At 47.8% G+C, this 24,584-nt stretch overlaps 1 protein-coding gene across 1 annotated transcript in view; it reads right to left on the bottom strand.

Annotated features, from left to right (window-relative positions):
• Positions 1–24,584, bottom strand: part of MID2 (midline 2) — a 227,131-nt gene that overhangs the window by 8,373 nt on the left and 194,174 nt on the right. The window contains exons 5-8 of the mRNA XM_084813324.1: positions 24,133–24,281; positions 17,155–17,282; positions 14,159–14,302; positions 9,768–9,929 (exon numbers count right to left, since the gene is read on the bottom strand). Coding sequence (XP_084669450.1) covers positions 9,768–9,929; positions 14,159–14,302; positions 17,155–17,282; positions 24,133–24,281 — 583 coding nt within the window. The remainder of the gene's footprint in view (positions 1–9,767; positions 9,930–14,158; positions 14,303–17,154; positions 17,283–24,132; positions 24,282–24,584) is intronic.

Genomic DNA, 24,584 nt, shown 5'->3' with positions numbered 1-24,584 from the left:
CACTGGATAACAATCGCTCTCTGGGGTCACAGGGTGAAAAGGGTCTTTCCCAACACCTTTTAACTGGAAACGCCCAGGACTGAACCTAGGACCTTCTGCCCCCAAACAGGTGTTCCTCCATGGAGCTATGCCCCCTCTCAACTTGCTCCCACAAGTTGTGACTCATGGCTGGTCTGCTTGCTGAAGTCTTTGACTCTTCTACAAAAGGCACCATCTTATGAAAAGCCTCACTGTTATGCCCCTGCTGGAGGGATCTTCCTTCTCTTCTGAGGAGCTAGAACTCTATGAGACAGATGAAGGAGACATGGGGGAGCCTGGGCCCTCAGAATTCTGCTTCAGAGGCAGAGGCTGAGCATCCACTCTGTTCCAGAGAGTGCCGTGGCCTTAAGAGGCAGAGCAATAAGGCTCCTTTAAGATGAAGTACCCGACTCCAAGAAAGAACTCCTCAGGAGTAAGCACTGTGACATACAGCAGCTGAGCTATGGGTGGGGCTCAGGAGGCCCTAGGAATATAAGCCTGCATTTTCTGTCTGGACTTTACACATTCATAGAGGAGAAGGCTATTGATGCCTACTCGCTACATGCCACCTCCCATATCAGAGGCGGTATGCCTATGTACACCTGGAGGGGAGCATGGGTGGGAAGGTGCTGTTGCACGCATGTCCTGCTTGTGGGTTTCCAGCATGGACCTGGTTGGCCACTGTGGGAACAGAATGCTAGACTAGATGGACCTTGGTATGATCCAGCAGGGCTTTTCTTATGTTCTTATATCCTGACCTTAACTCATGTTTGGACCCCTATATTATTGACCTTGGACTTCTGCCTGATGCTGCCTCTGGATTCTGATTCTACCTGTGTGCTTGACCTTGGCTACGTCCCTGACTTATCTCTGGAAAATCCTTGTTTGCCAGTGAAAATTCTATTTCACTCTTGGCCTGCTTAATTGACTCCTTCATTGCAATGAAGTGTGTGTGTGTGTGTGTGTGTGTTTGCATAGCAAGGAGCTGAATAGGACAGTCATGTTCCCAGCGATGGGACAGCATCAACTCACTGTCTGGGAAGAACAATTAGACAAAGGAAATGCTTCTCATAAAAATAAGGAAAAGGCTTCCACACTATATAGGCTTATAGTACAGAACAGAGGTTAGAGCAATAGGAAACCTTCTTTCATTGCATTTGTACTCTGTGCTTCCTCTAAGGAGCTTAAGTGGTTTTTCTCCCTCTGACCCCCCCCTTCATCCTCACAACAACCCTGGCATGTAGGTTATGCTAAGAGACAGCGATTGGCCCATGGTCAAGCAGTGAACCGCAGCACCAAGTGGGGATTTGAACCTGGGTCTGATACAACACTCCATCCACTATGATTACATCACACTGGCTCTCCAAAACCTAGCAGGTTGCGAGGAGAATGTCAGCCTAGCATACCAGTTATATTGGTTGCATATTTGTTTCTGGGCTCAATTTAAAGTGCTGGTTATGCCCTTTAAAGCCCTAAACATTTTGGGCTTTACGTGAAGGACTACAAATACCCATAAGAACTTGACCAGGCCTTAAGATTGACCTTAGAGGCCCTTCTGTCTAGTCCACTGCTAAGAAAGATCACCCTGGTGGATATGACAGATGGGTCCTCTTCAGTGGTGGTCCCACATCTTTGGAACTTTCTCCCCCAGGAAGTGTGTATGACCCCCTCAGTGATGAGTTTTAATTGGATTTTAAAACCTTTTTTGTTCCAGTTGACATTTGACTGGTGGCTTTATGCTGGTGTTCATAGATTTTTAACAGCTGCTGTTTTAGCTGCTGATCTGTTGATTTTATTTTTTTTCGGGGGGGGGGGTTGTTCGATATAGGCATTTTATTGACTTTTATGAGCTGTGTTGGGAGGGTTTCAGCCTGAAAGGTGGGATACAAACATTAATTAAATAAATAAACAAACAGTGCTACAATCTAGGAAAAGCGGTCCCATGTGATTCTCCTGCAAAACAGTGTTCATGCTGAGTACACAAAAGGCTTGAGGTCACACATGACAATGACCAAGCTGCCTTTTGGGATGTTTTTTGGATGCTTGCCTAGATGTATCTCCGGGTGTGTGTTTTAAATGTAACTAAAGGAATCTTAACTTTGCCAGCGGCCTACGGAGGTATTAACTGGAATGGCTGCAGCCGGACACCAGCTCCAGTTTCACAGTTAAGAACGCTTCCAGCTGTTCTGGGGTTGCTAACAGACAGTCATTGAGATGTTTCTGGGCAGGGCAGAAATGGAGCTGAAGACCCAGCAAAGCAGGAGAAATCAGATCTAAGTGGTTTGAATCCCTTAAAGGCTTTATTCTCTGTTAGCATTAATGGGAGTTCTCCAGGCACGGTGCGGAGAGAGAAAAGGAAAAAAGGAAAGGTTCCTCTTGTGCAAGCACTGAGTCATTACTGACCCCTAGAGGGACACCGTTTTTCCTTGGCATTTTCCTGGCAGACTGTATAGTGGGCTGGTTTGCCATTGCCTTCCCCAGTCCTAACTACCTTTCCCCCAGCAAGCTGGGTACTCATTTTACCGACCTCAGTAGGATGGAAGGCTGAGTCGACCTGAGCCGGCTACCTGAAAACCAGCTTCCGCTGGGATCGAACTCAGGTCGTGGGGAGAGTTTCGGTTGGATTACTGCCACCTACCACTCTGCACCACACGAAGCTCTGCAGAGAGAGAACAGCCCTCTTAAGTGCTGGTGTAATAGTTTCACGTGCAGCATTGAGTCTTTCCCCTCCGACACTCACACCCACCGCCAGCACCAGTCACTCCCCACAGCAGAAGCTCTGTTATTACACCGCACAGGAAAGCACGCCCTCGCGGCTTCACAGTAATTTTTCTGCTGCCGATGGAAACTCACGGCTTCAAGGGCCTTTTTCCTCGTGTGGGGCTTGGGCCGCAGAAACCAATCAAAGGCAGAAAATGAGGTTTTGGGGACCCTGCTGGGCAGCGGTGACAAAATTCAGCCACCAGCGTGCACATTTCCTAAGGCTGAGAGGTGGGGGGACAAAAAATCCACCCCACCCTCCTCTGCTGTTCTAGACAGTCAATCAGTGTCCACGCAGACACCCCCACAACTGAACTGTATCAACTGCACAAGGCTCCCATGTGTTGCTAGTTGCACTTCATCTAATTCCTCGTGTTTTGTGTCAGTTGGAGATTTTACTAGATGCAATTCGGGGCTTGCCCCAAAAGTCCACTGGGCCAGGCGCAGATTCCCCAGGCCACTGACTGGAGGAAGGAACCGCAGCCACCTCAATTACTACAATGCATTTTAGGTGACGCTACCTCGGAAGGCAACTCGGAAACCTGTTAGTGCAAAACGGAGCTGCTGTGCTACTAAATGGGACCAGTCGATATGATCTGGTTTCCAGTCCATTTCTGAGCCCAATTCAAAGTGATTGAGTTGACTTCTAAAGCCCTAAACAGTTTGGAACCAGAGTTTCTAAAGGAATGTCTCCTCCTGAATGTAACTGCTCAATCCCTTGGTTTATCTACGGAGGCCTGCTCCAGGTGCCTCAGCTGAAGGAAGTTAGGCGGGTGACTACAGGAGAAAGGGCCTTCTCAGTTGTGGCTCCTCATTTCTGGAACACCCTCCCTAAGGAGGCTCGCCTGGTGCCTCCATTGTTATCTTTTTAGCACCAGGCAAAGACCTTCCTTTTTTCCAGGCATTTTAAAGGCTTACATTTTTAGACTGTATGCCTGTATTTATATATCCTGTGCTGTCTTGTTATTTTGTAGTGTATCATATTTTATTGTATCAACCTCTTGCAATCAACCCAGAGGACATTTGTAATTGGGTAGATTAAAAATACAATCTATCAATCAATAGAAACCTAGTCCTAGAAATGAGGTGAGCTTGGAAAGCCAATCCTACAGCACTGCATGCTCTGTACAGTTCCACGGCCTCCCACAATCTGGGCATCTCATTTCCAAAGGGAACCACAACCTTACTTCCCTCTGTGCTTCCAGGCTGTTCCCTTGCTATACAGCATGCTAGCCTTCCCTGCACCAGCTCCCTGCCGCCTCTCCAGCCACTGGGAACTAGACCTCACCAGCATTTCTACCCAACAGGAGAACTGCACCCAGTGAAGCTGGCGGTTTTGGCGTCAGTGAGGCGGTGTCCGCTCCATTCTCAGGGGCAGGGGGCTGCCCCACAGCAGGGGAGAGGAGACAGGCACTTCACTGTGTCCCTCGGCCTACTAATCTCCCTTAGCTTCAAACTGCATGGACTGCAAAGCTATGTGCTGGTTAGGGAAGTTTTCGGTGGCTGAAGATGTTACTGAAGGCTTCAAGCACATGGACACATTAAAAGTAATTAATGCATTGAAATACCAAAATAAGCCCGAGGCACACACCCTTAGGGCCCCCTTAGTTTGCATGGCATATTTGAGGCGTCTAGCTTTCACTGTCTTGGCACAGTGGCGCTGATGTACGGACAGACACACACACACAATCCTCTTTTATTGCTATAGATAAGCAATATGGAGTCATCCATGTACAGAGGCAGAAAACCTCTGAGAAGCCACACCATCACATTTTACTTGTGAGTTTCCCAGGGTCATTTTGAATAGTCACTTTTGGAGAAAGCGTACAGGGCTAGATGGACCAATCACAGAGTTGGAAGCAACCTTGGATGTCATCTGGTCCAATCTTCTTCTCTACCCAGGGCCTGCAAGCGGTCTTTGGTCTGACCAAGCAAGGTGATTTCTTACCACATTCATGATAGCTAGTCCCCTTGATACAAGTATGGTTGGAAAGGTGGTGCTATATCAGATAAGAGAATGGGCCAAAACTGTTCTGAGGGGGCAGGGTGGTGCTCCCACAGATCAGCCTGCTTTGGGGATCTGTGGCTGCATGTCTTGGAGTTCCTCAGAAACTATTCCAGTTAATATGCAAGTCACTGTAACAGGCAGGCATGCCACCTTTCCCTCCAGGGTGATCTTGAGCTTTGTGGAGTTACCAAGTTCAGTCTCTTAGAGAGGTTTGGGAATTTCTCAACAATATATGACAGAAGAGTGTATATTTGTATTGGGGGGGGGGAAACAAATCTGCTTCTATTCCTCAACAGAAGCAGAACTGCAGAAGTCATCTGTTGGCATTCAGGGGGGGCCGTCATACCCAGAAGTAGCTTTCAAACCATTGAACAATAGAACAATTTATTGTTTTTTATAAACCTTTTAATATTGTAAGTGATGTTGTGAGCTGCCTGCAGGGGAGGCAATATCTTAGAATAGAAACAGAAATACTTTCAATGTATTTGAACAAGAGTGTTGAACCTCTTTTGAGTCCAAGGGCCAAATTCCGTTTTGGACAAGCTCTCGGGGGCCGCATTCCAGTGGTGGGCAGGGCTAAAGGCAAAAGGGTGTGTGGCCAAAGGTGAAGAGGGCAGGGCAACAAAACCCAGCATATTTTAGCTTAAAGCTCTTACTGCCTTTAACAAAGCCTTAGAGGCTTTTCAGCCTTTTAGAATAGGGTGGAGGGAACTGATCAAAAGTTCAGTGGCTGGGGGGAAGGCGCAGGGCCAGGTGAAAGGGGCGTGGTCTTCTGGGGAACCACAGAGGGCCAGACTGGGACCCCAAGTGAACTGGATTTGGCCCATAGGCCTGAAGTTCTCCACCCCTCATATGCATGAATGCACGCAAGCCACAGCTAGAAAAAAAATAAGGCAAGATTGGATAGTTGCCATGTATTTTGGGGAAGGGGGAAGCATACCTTTCTCAGTGTGTCTGATAAAGCCCATGTATTCTCCCCCACTAGGACTGGCCTTGGCTGGATGTGAACAGCCTGGCCAAATACATCTGGCTGCTTGAGTTCAAAGCGGCCTTGGTGGAACAACCACCCCTATTTTCTACTCAGCTGCCCCAATAGAAAGACAAAATGTGAACGAACTGCCCAACCTAGGAAGTTCCGCTCAAAGGGAGATGGCCAAGGAAGACTCACAAGGGCCCAGCAACTGACAACAGAGCCTAATAAGAACATCAGAAGAGCCCTGCTGGGTCAGACCAAGGGTCCATCTATTCCACCATTCTGCTCACACTGTGGCCAACCAGCTGCCCCAATGGGAAGCCTACAAGCAGGACATGAGTGCAACACCACCTTCCCACCCACGTTCCCCAGCAGCTGGTGCACCCAGGCAGATTGCCTCTGATATTGGATGTAGCATAGAGCCATCAGGACTAGTAGCCATCAATAGCCTTATCCTCCATGAATTTGTCAAATTCCCTTTTAAAGCCATCCAGCTTGGTGGCCTTCACTACACCTTGTGGCCGTGAATTCTCTTGTTTAATTATACACTGTGTGAAGATCTGTCCTGAATCTCCCACCATTCAGGGTCGTGGGATGACCCCATTGGATTCTAGTATTATGGCCTTCTGAGTTCTGGAGTTCCTTCTGCAGGTGTCTCCCAGGGAAGCCTCGGAGCAACTTTAATGAGAAGGCCAGGGTACAGCTGAGCACCTCAGTACTGATTGCAAATCTCTCTGTCTGAACGTCCCCCTTCATTCTCCCCCTCGGAGCTGGGAGATGCTGGAGGTTTCAATAGTCAGGCAATCTTCCCAGCGTGAAAAGGGGCGGGGGGGAGGTGCTGCTTCTGTTCACAGACTCGCCTTACAAATCGGCAATGTAATCAGAGGACTTCGAATTTCTGAGGCATTTTCCCTGAAATCCCTGCTCCGTATTTGACAAGCGTAGGAAGCCAAAAGGTGACAGATCCACACCAAAGAATCCAAACAGGGTCTTTGATTGGGTGCTCAGTTAATCTAGCAAATGGAGTTTCACTGTGACGCAGAGCACTTAGCGGCATTCTAATAGTTCCGCTGACTGGCACGGTAGGGAGCCATCCTCACCACCCCACTTCCCCTCCATGCCCCTTGTTCCGTAGTCATTTCCTGACATGAGTCAAGACCCCTACAAAGGGGGGTGGTCTGTTAGCATTCAGCTTATCCATCAAGCTAACAATTCATCCTTTTTGGAGCCCAGACAAATATCCGAGTGATACATATTTTTTAACGATAATAATAAAAGAAAAGAGAGGGGGGCTCTGGGGCTCGGCTTTCATCAAAGCTGAGCCACTTTCCTCAACAAACGGGTGAGATTTGATTTGGTTTTCATTTTCACACCCATGTGCTTCCCAGAGAGTGATGGGAGCAGTGGAGGCAATAAATCATTTTAAACACCCAGTCAAGTGCGAAAGGCAGACGGGATTGAAACATCAAGGCAGAGAGAGAGAGAGAGCGAGAGCGAGAATGAGGGAGGCAGAGCTTCTGGAATACTGGGCGGGTTCCCCAAACCCATGGAAATTCAGGTTCTGCAGGCCAAGCAAGGCTGGGTCAGGTTATTCGAGAGCATAGACTTGAAGCTCACCTGTACAGTGTGCCTTGAGTGCTGGATCTCCTGTGTAGCCTGCCTCCTTCCTTCTCAGCATCTGTTCTCCCTGCATGCCTTGCCTACCTTCAATATCTCACACAACTGTTAAAATCCAATGACTAGGATCCTAACTTGAGTTAACTTCGGGAAGTTCACGGAAGGAAACTTTCCTGTCCCCTCTTCCCCTCCTGCAGCCTCTCTGCAGGGCCCACCTGAATGATGCAGAATGAGGCAAAGGGGTGGGTGGGGGTGGGCTGCTGGGTGGAGGAGACAGGAAACTTTCCTTCTGTTATCTTCCTTAAGTTAACTTATCTTAGGATCCAAGCCAGTGTCATAACAACGGGATCATTCACCATCATTTGCACCCAGCTGGTTGCACACAAAAAACTTCCCAATACCCTCTAACCCAGCATTTCCCAAACTTGGATCCCTGGCCGTGCATCATTGGACTATAATTCCCATTATCCCCAGCCAGTAGGGCCAACTATCAGGGATGATGGCAGTTGTAGTCCACCATCTGGGTTGGAAAAGGCTGCTCTAACCCTTTCCGGCCCACTAGCTCCAACAAAACCTGTCACTTCCATGGAAAGGTTCAGGCAGGGATGGGGAACTTCTTTCAGAACTCTTGGGGGACACATTCCAGCGGTGGGAAGGGCTGAAGGCAAAAGGGATGCGCCAAATATACAAAAAACCCACCCCAAAATATATTCTAGCTTACAGGTCTTGCTGCCAGTAATGAAGCCTTACAAGATGCATTTCAACCTTTTAGCACGCGGGGAAACCTATACAAAATTTGAGAAAGCACCAAATGATTGGGCGGTTGGAGGAAAGTGGTGTGGCCACATGGGGAACCCTGGAGGGCTGGACTGGGCCCCCAGGAGGGCCGAATATGGCTTCCATGCTTGAGGACTCCTGGTTTAGGACTAGGAACCTAAAACATTCCAAGTGGGGCCTCTGGAGAAACGGCACTACTTTCATCAAACTTTCAGTCAAGAGTTCCTAAATCCAATCGAAAATCTGAACATGTATTTCAGGCCCTTGGATGTTACAGCGGGTCTTTGTAACCTTGGCAAGTGTCCCCCCAAGCCCATTGATCCCTCCACTGACTCCCCATCCCTTTCCACAGCCAGTGCAAACATCTTGTCCTCATCTCCACCTTACTTTCTTCCCACTATGAAAGAACAGGTCAGCTAGGCCACCAGTATCAGCTCCAAGTTCTTGAGGGCCCTTGGGCAAGACCCTCAATGGGCCTCCTGTCTTCTCACCTCTCCTGTTACTCCTCCTCTTCTTTATCTTCGCTGCCATCTGCAGAGAGCCAGCGAGAAAGAAGGCAGTGGCCTCAACTGCTCATTCTTCTCACCATCACCTTTGTCTGGGCCAGAATGGGAGGCAAATGAACAAGCAGGTTGCGATGGTGAAGAGGAGGAGCAAGTCCAGAGAGCTCTTGGTGTAATGCAGTTAACGCTTCTTTTATTCTTATGCTTTGGAAATGCCCAATAGTTGCCTCCTTTGGGGAGGAAGTTATCATACAGATAAACTTTGTATTGGAAAGCTCTTTAATATTTACGAAAGTACATGGTCTCTTAAACTATTTATCTGCTTTTTGGAATGTAACACACAGTCAGCGTAAATGGATCTTTGGGGCCCTCTTGGCTGCTAAAAGACTGATACTACAATGCTGGAAGGATAAAAGCCTACCTCCTATAATGCAATGGATTGAAGGCTTAACAACACTAACAACATTTGAAAGAGTGGTATATAGGCGTCACTTGCGACTGGACTTCTATTTGGATATCTGGGCTGCTTCTACTGAAGTGTATGTGTAATCTATCTCTCTCCACCACCACCACCCCGCCCTGAATATTGTAATATCTAAAACTGAGGACTTTAGAGTATGTTGTTATATTTTCAATTTTTTGGTTTTGTCATGTTTTTGTTTGTTTTGTTGAAACTCACAATAAAAAACAGATTTTAAAAAAAAGTCCAGGGAGCTCGTACCAGTGGGCCGCTGCTGGGACGTGGGCCCTTGGCAGGAGCCCAAACATGCCTGCCCTTGATGCCAGCTCTGAGGGACACCGCATTTCTGCCAGCAAAAGGAGCTCAGTGAGCAAGCCCAACAGCCTTAGACAGGCAGAGAAATGGCACCCACATAGGCAGGACCAGAGCCTTTCCAAGGGCAGCTTCTGAATTATTTGGATGTGCCCCATTTCAGAGAAACTGCAAGAGGGACAGGCCTCCCAAGGCAGCCACACACTGCAGGGAGAGTTCACTCTTAAGGTGGTGCACCATACGTTTGTAAAGCAGCTTTGACAACATGACCATTCACGCCGTGGCCTCCACACCCCATTCGCAACTCAGGAGAATGGCCCGGCCCCAGAGAACACGTACTGTTTGTCTTCAGCCTGGCTGGTTCACTGTTCCGGCTGCCGGCCTGGTTGATTGCCTTGACGAGGAAGATGTACCGTGTGCCACTCTGCAGCCCATGCACTGTGTAGTGATTCTGCTTGATGTTGGGGACGATCATCCAGCTGTCCATGGAATTGTACAGGCCTGCAGGAGGAAACCGGGAGAGCACAGAGGGTGTAAGCCGGGGGTGCAGAGCTTCAGGGCCGGGGACCAAATCCAGCTTGCCTGGGGGCTAAACCAGGCCCGCCTGGGGTCCTCCGATGGCCACACCCCCTTTTCCCTGGCCACAAATTGTTTTGTCGTTTCTTGGGTTCTCTGCAGTTTTTCCTCCATTCTAAAAGGTTGAAATGCCTCTCCTAAGGCTTGGTTACTAGCAGAAAGAGCTTTAAACCAAAATAGGCTGGTGTTTTCGGCCCTACCCCTTTGCTTTCTGCCCTGCCCCTTTTGCCTTCTGTTTCATCCACCACTCACATGCAGCCACAAGAGTTTCTCTGAAACTGAATTCTGAAAGAGGTTCAACCCACTTGGACTTGATGGACCTTTGGCTTGATCTAGCAGGGAAGTTCTTCACCCAATGAAGAATCTACTACAGGGGTAGGTAACCCAGTGACCTCCAGAGGTTTTTGACTACAGGCCCCATAATCCCTCACCACTGCCCATGCTAGCTGGGGCAGATGGGACTTGTAGTCTAAACCATCTGGAGGGCACCATGTTGCCTACTCCTGACCTGCCACATCGAACCCACCAGGCAGACAACAAAGCCAAGAACAAGATAAGATGTGCAAATTAATCGCAGGAAGTGGATTATCTGGCTCTGCTTACAAGCCCATGTTTGTGGAAGTGCCTTGGTACTGGAGCAACAGGAGATAACAGCTGTTATTACCCTCCCAGTTCATCAGGCCCAACATTACATATATCTCCTTCCCCTTGTAAGCCCAGCAAGGCTCACAGAGCTGCCACCACTCCTGGGTTATACTTGCAGCAGAAAATTCCCATCAGTGACAGATTAAACAAAGTACCCATTCAGACATTCAGGGAATGTGGTACCAGTATCTCAAAAATGTGGCACTTCAAAATGCAGGTAGGTCATCACATGTTTGAACTCTTCTCTGTGTTAAAAACTCCCTGCTCATAGAAAGCTAGCATATCAGGGTGAGGCTAGGATGCTTTCTCCCTGACCTGCTAGCTTTCCATATGCAGAGTAAGAATTGAACCTTGATATCTCCTCACCTGCAGTCCAGGAGGACTCTACCATGCATTCTAAAATGATCCAGGAGGACTGTACCTTGTGCTCTTCTGAACATCTAAGTTGGCTTTTTAGCTAGCGAATGAAATAACTGAAGTTATTTTGTTCTCACTGCTGTTGTAAGAAAAGGGATGTGGGGGAGATAAAAGGGACACAATGATAATAAAAGGCACAGGCCATGATAGAATTTGAAGCTGGCGTTCCATGGATGTGTTTCATTACTTATAAACAACAACCCCCTTGGGAAGTCAGCTTTCCTGCCCTCTCTCTGTCACATCACGTTAACCTGTGGCTGCTACACTTCTCTGCCCTGCAGCTTAAACTCCATTACTTTTCTGATGGGTTGCCTTGCAGACAAGCTATTATGAACCAGAAATAAGCGAGCCCGCTCAGAGATTTGCTTTTACAGTATCGAGTTAGCATGCTTACAAAACAATTCCCTCTTCTTCCCACCCTGTAATGGCATCATGTTATTCTCTGCTGCTGCTAAGGGCCAACTCGAAATCAGATTGCCACATCAAGAGCTCGGGTTGAGTGCAGAAGCTGCTGGGTTGTGCCAGCTTCACCAGGCATGAACTGAGCCAAGTTGACTGTAGCATCATTCAATTTTCAGCAGCTCAGAGATGGTACAGGAAGCGCAGGTCAAGTTGCAAATGCCCACAGCCCATGTCTCCTGTGCCATCTGCTGAAGTCCACTCCACTCCACTCCATCCACTTTCAGTGTGCCAATTTTGCTTGTGAATGTGCTCTGATTTACACAATATCAAGCAAGCAGGCTCCTACCCACAGGAAGCTACCTTTTAAAAGAAGTCAATAAAGCAGTTACTTATGACAATAAGCCAATAAGTCTCTAAGATAGCATTTTTGAACTGTCTTCCCAAGAGCCCTGGAAAGAGAGAGAGAGAGAGAGAGAGAGAGAGAGAGAGAAAGAAAGAAAGAAAGAAAGAAAGAAAGAAAGAAAGACATTTTCCCACCCCCAAACATCTTCTTCACCCTAGAATCATAGAATAGTAGGGTTGGAAGGGGCCTACAAGGCCATCGAGTCCAACCCCCTGCTCAATGCAGGAATCCAAGTCAGAGCATCCCTGACAAATGGCTGTCCAGCCTCGTCTTGAAGGCCTCCAGTGTGGGAGAGCCCACCACCTCCCCAGGTAATTGGTTCCATTGCCGTATTGCTCTGACACTCAGGAAGTTTTTCCTGATGTTCAGTCGGAATCTGGCTTCCTGTAACTTGAGCCCATTATTCCGTGTCCTGCACTCTGGGATGATCGAGAAGAGATCCTGGCCTTCTTCTCTGTGACAACCTTTCAAGTACTTGAAGAGCGCTATCATATCTCCCCTCAGTCTTCTCTTCTCAAGGCTAAACATGCCCAGTTCTTTCAGTCTCTCTTCATAGGGCTTTGTTTCCAGTCCCCTGATCATCTTTGTTGCCCTCCTTTGAACCCTCTCCAGCTTGTCTGCATCCTTCTTAAAGTGTGGTGCCCAGAACTGGACACAGTACTCCAGATGAGGCCTAACCAGTGCTGAGTAGAGGGGAACTAGTACTTCCCGGGATTTGGAAGCGATGCTTCTATGAATGCAGCCCAAAATAGCATTTGCCTTTTTTGCAGCCACATCACATTGTTGGCTCATATTCAGCTTGTGATCGACGACAATTCCAAGATCCTTCTCGCTCGTAGTGTGGTTGAGCCACGTATCCCCCATCTTGTAACTGTGCATTTGGTTTCTTTTTCCTAGGTGCAGAACTTGGCATTTGTCCCTATTAAATGCCATTCTGTTGTTTTCTGCCCAGCACTCCAGTCTATCCAGATCACTTTGAATTTTGTTTCTGTCTTCCAAAGTATTAGCTATCCCTCCCAATTTTGTGTCATCTGCAAATTTGATCAGCATTCCCTGCACCTCCTCCTCCAAGTCATTAATAAAAATATTGAAGAGCACTGGGCCCAGGACTGAGCCCTGCGGTACCCCACTCGTTACCTCTCCCCAGCTTGAGAAGGTCCCATTAATAAGCACTCTTTGGGTCCAATTCTGTAGCCAACTGTGGATCCACATGATCGTTGTTTCATCTAGCCCACTTCGAGCTAGTTTGCTCATCAGGATATCATGGGGCACTTTGTCGAAAGCTTTGCTGAAGTCGAGGTATATGATGTCTACAGCATTCCCACGGTCTACAAGGGAGGTGACTTGATCAAAAAATGAGATCAGATTTGTCTGGCAGGACTTGTTTTTGACAAATCCATGTTGGCTTCGAGTAATCACTGCATTGTTGTCAAGGTGCTTCCAGATGGATTGCTTTATGATCTGCTCCAGAATTTTCCCAGGGATTGATGTCAGACTGACTGGTCTGTAGTTCCCAGGTTCCTCCTTTTTACCCTTTTTGAAGATAGGGACAACGTTAGCCCTCCTCCAGTCATCTGGCACTTCCCCGGTCCTCCATGATTTCTCAAAGAGAATAGACAGCGGTTCTGAGAGCTCTTCTGCCAGTTCCTTTATGACTCTAGGATGCAGTTCATCTGGCCCTGGAGATTTGAACTCATTCAAAGTAATGAGGTGTTCCTTGACCATATGCCTGTCGATCTCAAGCTGCAATCCTGCCCCTTCAGCCTGTACTTCGCCTTTGCCAGGGGGGTCATAGACCCTCTTTTGGGAGAAGACTGAGCCAAAGTAGGAATTGAGCACCTCTGCCTTTTCTTTGTCCTCTGTTATCATTTTGCCATCCTTATTTAATAGCTGAACAACCATTTCTTTCCTCTGCCTTTTACTATGCACGTAGCTGAAGAAAGCCTTTTTGTTGTTTTTAGCATCCCTCGCTAACCTCACCTCGTTCTCCGCTTTAGCCTTCCTGACGCCATCCCTGATAATTTCCCTGATAATTTCCTGATAATTTCCAAACCCTGATAATTCCAAACCCTGATAATTCCAAAACCCTGATAATTTCCAAAGGCAAAATTCAGGACAGTCCTAATTCCTATATCCCCTTTCAACCTATTTGGTCAGGGGAGCATGAGAGTAAAACTGATGCTGCAGCCCTCACTGAGCATGGCTAAGATGCAGTATTCCATTGGGTGTGTATACTTTTAAGGTTTCTGTAGAAGTTGGGGATATAGGCTAGCCTACAGCTACTTACTGATGAAGTTGGCCTGACCGGTGAAGATGGTGTACTGGAGTTCATATGAGCTGACACTGAACTCATCATCAGAGATCCAGTGGACAGTGATGGTGTCATGGGAGGCAGTGCAAAGCTCTTCACGGACCAAGGGTGGGTTGGGTGCTGTAAGGGATATAACAGACCAAGATGTTAGCAGGCTTGTGGATGTGTGTCTCGTGTGCTTTAGCAATGCTTTATAGAAAACATGAGAGTCTTGTAACCATGTTAGCAACCACAGATTAGAAACTTAGAAGAGGTTCGAAGTGATGGGGGGGGCACATTATTTGACTCACTGAATCATGTACAGATGAACAATGTCCTCTTCAAGACTGAACTTAGGGAAATCAGTTCTGCCAGACTGCAGGAAAAGTTGTATGTGGACAGTGCCGATTGTTTGGCCCCTACACCAGAGCACTGATTGGCTGGCACCTATACCATAGCAACGGGACCATCTCCCACAATAATTTTTCTAACGGCTGCAGCAGCAGGAAGGTTTAAATTCTCTTATGAGGTTGCCTTCATTCAGAATTGTCAAAAGAGCACCTTTATGCAGTGCTACAGTATGTAATTACATGCTACTTTAATCAGTTAATTGATAGACCCAGCCGCTTAAAAGCTAGACATCCAATTTGCTTAAAGATCTTTAACTGGTTGATGACCCAATTCAACGGTTTTCCAAAAAACCTTGTATTATGCCACTGTTACCTATTCTATGTGGGGACAACCCAGCACATTTGGGCGCCAGATGAGAAAAGCTTAATGGCACCATGCATGTCCCACTAAATAAGCACAGAGCGTATTCCATTGTGCAAGCCTTGCTGGAACGAACAAGAGGTGTGTAAGAGCTCTACTAGATGGGAGAACTGTAGCTCAGAAGCGGAGGGAATGTAGCTGAAAGGTCAAGCACCTGCTTTGCACACACATGGTCCCAGGTTCAATCTTTGGCATCTCCAGTTTTTTTTAAAAAGATCAGGTGATAGGAAAGACCACTACCTGAGACCCTGGAGAGCCGCTGTCAGTCAGGGGAGATGATACTGGGCAAGATGGACAAGGAGTCTGAGCTGGGAGAAGGCGATGTTCCTATATTCCTCCATTCCCAGGGTGTCCTTTTTCCTACTGTCACCTCTGGCAAAAACAGACTGTTCAGGTTTCCGGAAGATCCTGCAGGTTTTGCAGGTCTTCAGAAGATTTACAAAATCCTGTGAAGCCAGTTTGCCAGAGGCAAAAGTGGGGTGAGTGTACTACACCACACATCGTGGTTCCTCTGTCAAGCTGCCTTCAAGTGTAAAAACTCTTGAAGTCATGGCTTTTGGGCATACCTATACATATGAAGCTGCCTTGAACACAGTCTGACCACTGGCCATTCAGCCCGGTATTGTTTCATCTAACTAGCAGATGCTCTTTGGGCACAGGGCTTTCCAAACTCTACTTGAGATCCTTTTATCTGAAGATGACAGGGACTGAACCTGGGGCCTTAGGCATGCAAAAAGCATGTGCTCTACCATTCATCAGTGGCCCCTCTCAAGATGAGGGATCAATTGACTGAGGATGTCTAGCTAGCCCTGCACTTTGGCAGTAGCTCTCCATGGTCTCAGGTAGAGAGAGGAATTTCTTGGCCTTGCTACACAAGATGCTTTTAACTAGGGATGCCAAGAATTGAACCTAGGGCCTTGTGCATGGAAAGCACATGCTCTGCCACTGAGCTATGAGTTCTCCCTTAGCCAGAATATGGAGAGCAAGCGCTGTCCTGCTACCTCCAAGAGGCATCTCATGAACTACAGCACCATGCCCCAACCTGGTGCTCTCCAGATGTTTTGGACTACAACTCCCATCAGCCCCAGTCAGCACGGCTAATGGGCAGGGATTGTCGCAGTTGTAGTCCAAAACATCGGGGGGGGGCCCCCCTTGCTTATTTATTTATTTATTTAAAATATTTTTAGGCCACCTTTAAGGGTAAAACCCTCTCAAGGTGGCATACAAAATAAAAATAATACAAAACTATACAAAATAAATACAACAGAAAAAAATAGAAAAAACAATCAATAAAAATTCTACCAAAAAACAAAAAAGATAACACTAATAAAACCTGCATTCCACAGACTACAGAAAAGTCAGCAAAAACATGCAGGTCTGCAGATCCTTCCTGTAGACCTGCAAAGAAGGGGCCTGACAAACCCCTAATGGAAGCTGATTCCAGAGGTGTGGGGCTACCACTGAAAAGGCTTCATCCTTGTCCTCACCAGGCTACAGTATGAAATATTCAAAGAATAAACTGGAAGGGCAGCAAGGTATATCCAGACATCAGCTGGCTAATATTCTCTCTGCCCATCTCCTGGGCAAGGAAAATTGCCTTATGGCCATCGACTGACATCTTTTGTGCCTTTCCCAGGATGACATGTATCTTAGTCACTTATTTCATTTCCTGACCCATCTTCTGTAGATCTACTAATGTGCATTACTCTGCAGCTTATCCCCATCAAGAGGTTTTGCCAGAGCAATTTGGTGGTCCTCATGCATAAAGTGACAGATGGCTGTATGGGATGCCCATCCAGAGAAGACAGAGAGATTTGATATCATTTGTAACAATGAAATATGATGCACAGATTTAGACATAATCAGGTTAACAGACTAATTAAAACCAACCTGCCCCATCAAAACTCGTGTGCATGTTTTCATTTTAAAAAAAGTGGGGCAGAGAGCCTAATTAGTATTTTAAATCAAAACCCTGGAAACATGTTACATTTCTCCATGTAATTTTAGTTTTTAGTTAAGTTGTACTATGAGAAGCAATTGGATTTATAAACTGAAAGAGCAAACATTTCCCCTAAAAGGTGCATGCTTGTTAGGGAGCCACGGAGAGATTTCTCCCATCCCTTTTCACAGGGTTCTGTAGCACTGATGGAATGGTAAAGCAGACCAAGGGGGGAGGGGGGAGTTGGATGGCGGGGGCGGTGGATTGCAGAATCGGCACAAACCTGTTAGATAATCCAGCCCCTCCAGCAGTTTCTTCTCTCTGGAAAAATCTAAAGCAAAGTTTTCAAAGGCATCGTTAAAATTGATATCGGGTATCAAAACTTGAGAGGATGCGGTTGCCATGGCGACCCTGAAAGACAGAAGAGAGCATCAATATACATTAGGTAGTGTTTGCAACTCCCAGGCGGCACTTTGATTTTTTGATTAAAGAGCTGCAAACAGCCTTGGAGTGATGTAACCTCCAGCAAGGGATGGAGGTGGAGAAAGAGACATTCAGAGCTTAAAATGCAAGATTTCAATTGCCTATTCAAGAGGCTGGTAGCTTGGTGGTGCTGTACCCTCCCCCCATTCCCGGATCCTTTCTTGATCTCCGCAACAGCCATACACATCCCATTCACCAGGAGCAGCTGTAGAGATCAGAAAGTCTGGCATCTCAAGTCCTCCACATAAGCCACCTTCACTTTTCAGACCTCGGACCCACAGTTCACTTCAGCCTGTAACATGGGAAAAGGAAAGGTTCCTCCTGTGCAAGCACCGGGTCATTACTGACCCCTAGAGGGACGCCGCTTATGCTGGTGTTTTCATGGCAGACTATAGCGGGGTGGTTTGCCATTGCCTTCCCCAGTTGTGACTACCTTTCCCCCAGCAAGCTGGGTACTCATTTTACTGACCTCAGAAGGATGGAGGGCTGAGTCGACCCGAGCTGGCTACCTGGGACCCAGCACCCACCTTTAATTTTTTACCCTCCATGTCAGGCTCTTCTCTGGGATTTTCTTCTTCTCTACCACCTTTGTTTCCCCTGCCCATCTATATCCTTCCCCCTCTTTCTCCTTTACTTTAAAAAAACAAAACAAAACAGTTTTCAAGAGAAAACGGTCAGGGGCCAGCATGGTGCAACCATCTTAGGGGGCTTGTGAGTGACCCAGTGTATTTAGGCTTTTTGATCGTCCAGTTCTCCAAGTAGGTCACAGCATTTTAAAACACAATTTTAACTATTTCTTACATGTCCTTCCCACAAGTTCCCAATACCTTAATCTGGGGAAGTTACTAGTTCTGAGATCATGGAGCCCAGGCCCCAAATATATTTCACAGAACCCAGAGCTTTTTTTCTAAGCTTACTTGCCATGCTTGGGTGGGGGGGCGGTCAGTGGGATCACAGCTGAAGAGGGAAGAGTTAACTTTACCCTCCTCATTGCCTGCACCCCCCTCTCCCCAAATCAAACCCCGTGAGGCATGACAATTAAATTTAAGGGGGAAACTTCCATTAGTGCCAATGGAAAGGTTTTTTCTGAGCTTATTTATCATGCAGGGGGTGATTTGCAGGGGGGCACAGCTGGGGAGGGGAGAGCTAACTTGTCCATTGTAATCCACCCTAAAAATCCCACCCCCCGCTCCACCTGGCATGACAAGCTTAGTAATAAAGCTTCTATCAGTGCCAAGGAAAGGCTGTTTTCTAAGCTTAATTGCTGTGCCCGGGGTATTTCCCTGGGGTCCTATGTACTGTGGCCCTTCAAAATTGCCCCCTGCATGGCAAATAAGCTGGGGAGGGGGAACCTCATTTGGTGCAAAGGAAGCTTTTTCTCTAAGCTGAAATGCATGGGTTAGGGGTGATTTTCCTCCAGCAGAAGAGATGGAGATGAGTGGTGGGGAGAGAGGGGAAATTATGTTGATTGCCCTCCTAGAAGGCTGAATAGTCTAAGCAGGAGGACCTTCTCCAGGTAACCGCTAGATTCTGGTCTTGTACATGTTTGTGGTATGGCTCCTCTTGACCTCTGTGTATCTCCCTGCCCTGCGTGGCGGTGCATGGAGAGGTGGTGCTAAGTGAGGGGCTTCCCAGTGTGCTCTGGTTTTGTCTTCCTCTGTGTCCATGTGTGTGTGTTGGGGGGAGGGAGAGCTATGGGTCCCCCTCCCTGATGGTTAAGGTTCACTAAGAGCCAGGGAGGCAGAGCCACAACCCCAGCAACTGTAGGGCAGAGAAAGGAAGAGAGTCATCTTTCCAACTCTCTTCCCTCCATTTCCTTTCTCTTTCCCTCTGTCTCCTACACAGTAGCCAGCCTTCATCCTCCCCCCCGCCGATCTCTACCCCCAAACCTGCTTATTTCTTCCTTCCTTCCTCCTCTACTCTCCTTCATAATTTATCCTTGCCACACCCCACCCCCAGGTCTCTACCTCCTCTGCCCCAGTCTCCAGCACTCATCCTCCCCCCACCCACAACCCAGAATTTTAAACACACACACACACCTCCAATGGAATGGAATCATACACCACTTTATTTTATTTTGAATTTAACTTCTGGAGGTAATGATGACAGATAAACAGGATTATTAATTGGAAGGGAACTGATTAAATTTTGGAGCAGGATAAGGGTGGGAATTGGCAAATTAATTGCAGGTTAACACCCACCCATCCCCACGATTCTCCTTTGGCTTGTTTTTGGATTAGCGCTTTGTCAAATTTCTGAAACTCCATTTTGGTGCAAAAGTTGACATTTTTAAGTGTGTGTGTGTGTGTGTGTGTGTGTGTAAGGGCTCATGAAAAAAACCTACCAGCTCCTCATTTTTTCACAGTCATTGGATGATGAGATGTAGCGATGGTCACCAGTTTGGATGACTTTAAAGGGGACTAGACAAATTCATGAAGGATAAAGCTATTGAAGGATACTAGTCCTGATGGCTATATGCTACCTCCAGTATCAGAGGCAGTATGCCTATGTGCACCAGTACATGCTGGGGAACATGACCAGGCGGGTGCTGTTGCACTCATATCCTGCTTGTGGGTTTCCCCAGCCAGCTGTTTGGCCACTGTGGGAACAGGAAGGAAGGAAGGAAGGAAGGAAGGAAGGAAGGAAGGAAGGAAGGGGAAAGGAAGGAAGGAAGGAAGGAAGGAAGGAAGGAAATCCCACTTTGTTCAATAGGACTTGCTCCCACGTAAGTTATGCATAGGATTATAGCCACAGCTGCATGTCCTACAAGGGCTGGCACCATCACCTCTTTGCAGATGATTGAAGGCTACTCTCCCTGCAAAGGCCTACAGAGCTCTTTCAGTGTCCCAGGAGCCAAAGAATGCAGGTATTGTTCTGCTTTGGTTGTGGGTCACGGCCCACCAGTTGAAGACCAATGGCCCAAATTACACATTTAGGGTTAGCTGGTGTGTTGGACTCTTGCTCTCCACTGGGTTGCAACATCTCTTTAATGCAGGGCTTAATTTGGGACAGGGCTGTCTCTTGATTCAGCCCTAGGACCTACGTGTGAAGCTCTGTCCATCAACCCTGTCCCACCTACTCAAATTGTCAGTCATTCTCCAGGGAAGTCTTCCCCAGGACCTAAAATCCTTTTAAACTGGGACATGTCAGCAACTGAACCTGGAACCTTCTGCATGCAAAGAGCATGCTCTACGTCTGAGCCAATCTCCTTCTTATATACTTCATGATTTCACACTAAACTGTCTTATGCTGATTCAGAGCATCGGCTCACTTAGCCCAGTTCTGCCTGCTTCCTCAGGCAGGGATCTTTCTCAGCCCCTGTTGTTTGCAGTTCTTTTAGTCAAGAGATGCCTGGGGATTGAATCTGAGACCTTCTGTATGCCCTACCAGTGTCCTGCTCCATCAGGGATGCCGGCGTCCCAGTGAGATGATGGCTCAGATAAAGGGGCCACAAGGTAAGGTAGCTGACCGGTGCAGATAAAAAACACTGCAGGTTCAGGACCTCGGACAGTACTGCAGGTACTGGCCCCAAAATTCTTAACTCTGATTCAGGACTGTGGCTAGCAACCTTGCAATGAAGGCCAGAGACAAGTTACCCCACCCTGGCCTGGAGCAACTGCCAGAATTTTATAACCTGGCCAGGAAATTCCTTTGGGAGCGCCACCTCCTCAAGTTTCTTAAAGAGCTAGCATTATTTTCAACAGTCGCTGGCTTCTTGGGGAGTGGGGGGAGGTGAGAGCCTGAGGGGGTGATACCTGGTTGAGGAGTGCTACCCTAGGCCTTTCTGCGCTCTGGAGGTCCAAGGTCCACTTTTCAGAGGGCACTGGGACTTAGTGGATAGTGTGCGGGATTTGACTTGTACTCAAGTTTACTTGAGTAGGCAATCTTTTGAGGCCCGTGGGCACTGTCAGGGATTACTAAACCCTCCCGCTGTGTAGTGAGGCAACAGAGACTCGCTGTTCAATCCACAAAACCTTTATTCAGTGAATAACCCCTCTTCACACCTGTAGTTTTATGCCTAAGAGCTAAACAAAGCAAGGCAGTTGCCCGTCAACTCAAATGGATGATTTCCCACCTTGCCCAGGCTTTTACCAGGTTCCTCCTTCAGGGAGGGTCCTCCTGGCCCAACTTCTAATGGGCAGCCAATCTGGCAGACCAGGTTCCTCCTTCTCCCACCTCCTCTCAACTCCACCCGCTTAACTGTGCCAAACTCTGGCATCTGTCAGTTCTGGTGCTCCCTCCCCCTCTGACAAAAGGTGAGTTCCCACAAGGAAGGGGGATGATGGTCTCTGAACCTGGGCCTCCTGTTCAATAAGCCCCTGGGAAGATTCATCCCCAATTCCTGGACAGTCTTGGAGAACTTCCTCCCCCACTGCCTGTCTTGGCTGGGCTGCTTCTAGCTCTGCCTCTGAATCAGAAATCAAATGAGGGACCTTGGGCTCAAGCCTGACAGGCACATTTGGCAATTCAAGAAACTGTCATGGGCACCACCACAAAACAGCTGCCATGGCTCATATCAAAGGACAGGTAGCTTTCCCAAAAGACTGAATACAAGGCCAAAGTGGGGTCTGAGCCCCAACACACTTAACCCCTTTGAACCTGACACTTTTCAGCACCAGCAGAATTCTTTTAATTTTTTAATTTAAAAAAAAGTGGGAGGGGTAGGGCACCTTGGTGGGCACCAAGAAAGGTATTCGGGACAGACTGGTGCTCGCAGGTGACATGTTGCCTACCCCAGCTTAAGGGGGGCTGAGGATTAATTCTGACTGTTCCTCGGAACTTCTGCTAGAGAACTCAGCCTCTGTGGGTTCTCAATCCAGGGCCATGACAACAACTGGGCCCCTCTTTCTGGGTTCTGTGCAAGGACTCATTAATGAATGCATGGAGTAATAAGGAAAAGGCAGCTTCAGAGCCTGGCTGCTTCTCAGGCCACGGAATAACTAGTGCCCGCTCATACCAGGATTGGAAGGCAGAGTTTCTCCATCAGAGGGCAAAGCTCCCAGGAGAACTTGAGCCCCCACACTTTTTCGTTGTTTGAAACTAGCCACTGGTTACCATGGGTTACCCATGTGACGGCAACCGAGCGTCTGATCATGTTTGGCAGCAAGAATCCGAGCGCACGCCTATTTGCTTTCGCTCTCTTCCCAGGGCTGATGGGGGATGGCCCACTTCTTTATTCTCTCTGATCTCTTTTGGGGATGGGGGTTGACGTTGCAACAGCAGCTCCTCCTCCCAGCTATTAATCTGGCTGAGATGGAGGCACTCACGTGTACTTAAAGGAAAGTTCTCATTAAATCGGTAAATGACAGAAAGCAACAAAATCCCAAACTCCTCCCTCCCTTGTGAAAGTGTTGGGCGAGCTGCGCTGGAAGAAAAAGGAGCAGGGACAAGAAGGAGCAGAGGAGCTAGCCATGATTCAAGGTCACACCGAGCAGCTACTTGCCAGGGAACATGGGTGGGAGGGTGCTGTTGCATTCATGTGCTGGTTGGCCACTGTGTAAACAGAATGCTGGATCAGGTGGACTCTTGCTCTGATCCAGCATGGCTCTTCTTATGGCTAGCGAAGAAGTGGGCTTCGGCTCAGAGAAGCCTGCTCTTGCCAGTGCAAGGAGGCGGGTGAGTAAACTGCAGGGATCATCTGGTGTTTGCTCTGGTGTTTGCTCACAGCACTGTCTCCTCACAACCTTTCCTTTCATTCGCAGTTCTTGCTTTCTCCAGGCCACAAATGAATCCCTTCCTATATAACTCCACCAGGCGTATCTAATACTGCCTGTATATGGTCAGGTATAACTTAGGAAGCTGCCTTAGACTAGGTAATACTGGTCTAAGGCAGCTTATCCATCTAACCCAGTGCTGTCTATCTACCCTGACCAGCGGCTCTCCAGGGTCTCGGGCGGAGGTCTTTTCCAGCACCTGCTACCTGATCCTTTCTGAACTGGAGATGCTGGGGATTGAACCAGGGACTTTCTGCATGCAAAGCAGGTGTTCGCCCACTGAGCCACAACGAAATGTGGGTCACTGTAGCTTGAAATGCATAGATCAGTGGTGGACAACTTGTGGCCTTCCAGATGTTTTGGCCTACAGCTCCCACAAGCCCTAGCCAGCATAGCCAAGGGTGAGGGCTGGTGGGAGTTGTAGGCCAAAACATCTGGAGGGCCACAAGTTGCCCACCCCTAGCAAAGATGGATGGGGAATGTAGGTAGACTAGATTAGCAGCCTAATTATATGAGAACCGCGATGCAGGATCAGCCCAAAGTTCTATCATCAGCCCCAGTATTCTGTCTCTGACAATGTCCTCACAGATACCCCGTAAAAGTGTACAAGCAGGTCACAATGGAGAAAGTAAATGGTTTGTACCCAGCTTCTGATAATCTGGGTTACAGCTGCTTCAGTTCCGTTCCCAGCTATTATGATTCCTAGCAAGTAACAGACTTGTCCTTCTGTGTATTTCCATCACAGTTTTAAAAGCCACTGCATGATTTCAGGGCAAAGGGTTCCATAGGATCATGAGCCTTTGCCCTACAGCAGTACTTCCTTTGGCGTAACCTGGACCCATTGCCAATTGCTTTCTTTGGGTGATGGAGTTAATGCATTGGAAAGAGGGTGAACAAAATCACTCTCTACAATGTCTGTGAGTTTACAGTGCCATGAATCATGCTGTCTTGGGGGAGAACAGAGCTTGCGGCAAGGGCCAAACAGGAACCCCGCTATGGGCAAAACAATGCCACACACCCTCCCAGACCCTTTATAGTGGGGTGGCGGCCCTTCTGGGGAATACCTCTCCGCCACGTTCTTTGCCGTCTGCAGGAACCGCGCATGGTCGTTCTCCTTTAGGATGTGCTCAGCTTGGTTGATGAGGACGGTCGACCGCTCCAGGCACTGTCGGCAGTTGGCTACCTGCTGGGCCAGCTTTCTCAGCTTCATCACCTTGAGGAGGAAGACACAGGATGTTTAGCTGGAAACCCATCGGCATGCAGTCTCTGGTGCCACCACCAATGTACGGCCAAGCACATCTATGGTATTTTATATATGTATGAATTTATTTATTTACCCTGCCTTTCTACCAAGAAAAATGCCACTGAAGGCAGCTTACAATCACAAATAAAACTCAATTCCGACAATAATGAAACAAATGCATTAAAACATGATTAAAACACAGTAACAGAATAAAAAACAACATCCATCCCAACAGACTTGCTCACAGGCCAAAGGTCGCCTTGAATAAAGCGG

This window comes from Heloderma suspectum, chromosome 9, assembly GCF_057233095.1.
Source record: "Heloderma suspectum isolate Gila_16-S chromosome 9, 16-S_ref, whole genome shotgun sequence".
Lineage (NCBI taxonomy): Eukaryota > Metazoa > Chordata > Lepidosauria > Squamata > Helodermatidae > Heloderma > Heloderma suspectum.
Note: the sequence above shows the minus strand (reverse complement) of the source record. Positions and strands in the feature narration are given on the sequence as shown.